Raw genomic sequence first — 3005 nt, 5'->3', positions numbered from 1 at the left:
GCCTGATCTGCAGAAAAACACCATGTTAGCAGCTTTGTTAGAGGAGCTGAAGAAGACTGGACTCCAAGCTGCTCCTGCTGATCACCGCTATGCTGGACCTGAAGATGTGGCCTGTGATTTCTGCACTGGGAGGAAACTGAAAGCCATCAAGTCCTGTTTAATTTGTCTGGCCTCTTATTGTGAGAAACACCTTCAGGCTCATTATGAAGTGGCTCCTTTAAAGAAACACAAGCTGGTGGAGCCGTCCAAGAACCTCCAGAAGAACATCTGCTCTCGTCATGACGACGTGATGAAGATGTTCTGCCGCACTGATCAGACATGCATCTGTTATCTCTGCTCTGTGGAGGAACATAAAGGTCATGACACAGTGTCAGCTGCAGCAGAAAGGACTGAGAGGCAGAGAGAGCTGGAGGAGAGACGAGGAAACATCCAGCAGAGAATCCAGGACCAGGAGAAAGATGTGAAGCTGCTTCAGCAGGAGGTGGAGGCCATCAATCACTCTGCTGATGAAGCAGTGGAGGACAGTGAGAAGATCTTCACTGAGCTGATCCGTCTCCTCCAGAAAAGAAGCTCTGAGGTGAAGCACCACATCAGATCCCAGCAGGAAGATGAAGTGAGTCGAGTCAAAGATGTTCAGGAGAAGCTGGAGCAGGAGATCACTGAGCTGAAGAGGAAAGACGCTGAGCTGGAGCAGCTCTCACACACAGAGGATCACAACCAGTTTCTCCTCAACTACCCCTCACTGCCAGCACTCAGGGAGTCGACTCACTCATCCAGCATCAACATCCGTCCTCTGAGACACTTTGAGGACGTGACAGCAGCTGTGTCAGAGCTCAGAGACACTCTACAGGACGTCCTGAGAGACTCATGGACAAACATCTCACTGATGGTCGGTGAGGTGGATGTTCTACTGTCAGAACCAGAACCAAAGACCAGAGCTGGATTCTTGAAATATTCACGAGAAATTACTCTAGATCCAAACACAGCACACAATAATATGGTTCTATCAGAGGGGAACAAGAAGGTGACCTGGATGAATCAACGTCAATCTTATCCCAGTCACCCAGACAGATTCACTCACTTCATTGAGGTTCTGAGTAAAGAGAGTCTGACTGGACGTTGTTACTGGGAGGTGGAGTGGAGCGGTTTAGGGGTTTTTGTAGCAGTCGCATACAAGAACATCAGCAGAGCAGGAGATGGGAATGAATGTAGATTTGGATATAATGACAAATCCTGGGCATTTTCTTATTATAAAAAAACGTCTAAATTTGGTCACAACAACATCTGGACCGCCATCTCAGGTCCAGTTTCCTCCAGAGTCGGAGTGTACCTGGACCACAGAGCAGGTATTCTGTCCTTCTACAGAGTCTCTAAAACCATGACTCTGATCCACAGAGTCCAGACCAGATTCACTGAGCCGCTACATGCTGGGGTTTCTGTGTTTCCTGGAGGTTCTGCAAAGTTTTGGAAAGCCAAGTAGTCAAGATATACTAAAGGATCATTGAGTTTGATTCTGATTTTTGTTGTTTTTCTTTTTTATGATCATTGTGAGTTTATGTCTAAAGTTCTGAGAAATCAATAGACTGAATAGATGACCATTGTTTTTCTTAAAATCTGATTTTCTGGTTTTGTTGAATCTATTCATTTCTTGACGTTCTTCTTTAAGATGATCAGCAAAAGAACGTTTATGATTGTTGCTTTTAGCACAAAAGATTTTGGACAAATCAGAATAAAACAGTCATGGGGGCTGCCGTAGTCACGCAGATTTTAGCTGTGGTTTTGGCGGGATGCTGCCCTCTACAGGACAATTGTGTACATGGTGTAGAGAAATTGTTAAGTATTGCTTTACTATTTTTACTTACATATAATTAATCTGTGTTTTTAATCTCTAAATAAAATTCATTTTTGATTCTTTCTGTATTTGTGTGTTTTTTCTGTACTGTAAATATAAAAACCTGGATCAGATTTCCAGGATCTCCTCACACTTCCCATCTTTTCAGCTCCAACTCCTCATCTTCCAGCCTGAACTGCCTCCATTTATACAAATTAAAGTATTATTTTCCACCATACAGAGAAACAAACACTGTGAGTTACAGAGAGGGAATTTCAGTCTTCTGGAAACAAACTTTCCCTTCAGGACTTTTATATGATTCATATTGATCCTCAACCATCATCAGACAGACAAAGAACATTTCAGCTTCTTAAGACTGAAAATATTTTGGAAGAGATGATTCATAAAGAATTTTTTTTTATATAATTAAGTCTGGAGTTCTTTAACTGCAACACACCCAGATTAGTATTTATCAACATATTTAGTGAAAAGTTTGCTTAAATATATATAACAAATAATATTACAAAATAAGACAAGTTTTAATTAGTGTAAGTATGAATAGTATTGATTTATACAATGAAAGATGACAAAATTAACATTTTTAATTCAAAAACTCTGTTTGCAGCTAAAATGTTGAATAAATAGACACAAAATCTCACAATGAATTAGACAAATAGGAAGTTTATTTATGGTGATCCAGAAGATATTCATAACTAATATTGATGAAGGTATAACAGAAATGTGTCAGAAGTTCTCTTTAATAAATCCATCCATTTTCTGTACACCCTTGTCCCTTAGGTCAGGAGGTGCTGATCTCCAGCTAACGTTCCAGGTGAAGGTGGAATTCACCCTGGACAGGTTGCCAGTCTGTCGCAGGACAACACAGAGACAGACAGGACAACCAACCATGTACACACACCTGGGGAGAATTTAGAGAAACCAGTTAACCTGACAGTCATGTTTTGGAGGAAGCTGGACAGAACCCACCATGCACAGGGAGAACATGCAAACTCCATGCAGAAAGACCCTGGGAATCAAACCCAGGACTTTCTTGCTGCAAGGCAACAGCTCTACCACCTGCACCACTCTCCTTAATCCATAATCACAATTATTGGATTCTGTGTCTTGTAATAACAAACTATCCTGTAGGTGGCAGTGTGCCATCACAGAGAGA

General features: G+C 41.6%; 1 protein-coding gene across 1 annotated transcript; it reads left to right on the top strand.

Moving 5' to 3' along the window:
* Positions 1–162: 162 nt before the first annotated feature.
* LOC106944097 (tripartite motif-containing protein 16-like) lies at positions 163–1585 on the top strand. Its single transcript, XM_015027345.1, has one exon. The coding sequence runs from the start codon at positions 290–292 to the stop codon at positions 1478–1480; it is 1191 nt and encodes a 396-aa protein (XP_014882831.1). The 5' UTR covers positions 163–289; the 3' UTR covers positions 1481–1585.
* The last annotated feature ends 1420 nt before the right edge of the window (positions 1586–3005 follow it).

The sequence above is a fragment of the Poecilia latipinna genome, unplaced genomic scaffold, assembly GCF_001443285.1.
Source record: "Poecilia latipinna isolate Pla-1442-1.1 unplaced genomic scaffold, P_latipinna-1.0 Scaffold6874, whole genome shotgun sequence".
In the NCBI taxonomy this organism is placed as follows: Eukaryota; Metazoa; Chordata; class Actinopteri; order Cyprinodontiformes; family Poeciliidae; genus Poecilia; species Poecilia latipinna.
The sequence above is the reverse complement of the archived record's forward strand: the minus strand, read 5'-3'. Positions and strand labels throughout refer to the sequence as shown.

Bases quoted from the DNA above. Each gene is read 5' to 3' on its own strand.
- LOC106944097 (XM_015027345.1), top strand. From the start codon at position 290: ATGAAGATGTTCTGCCGCACTGATCAGACATGCATCTGTTATCTCTGC.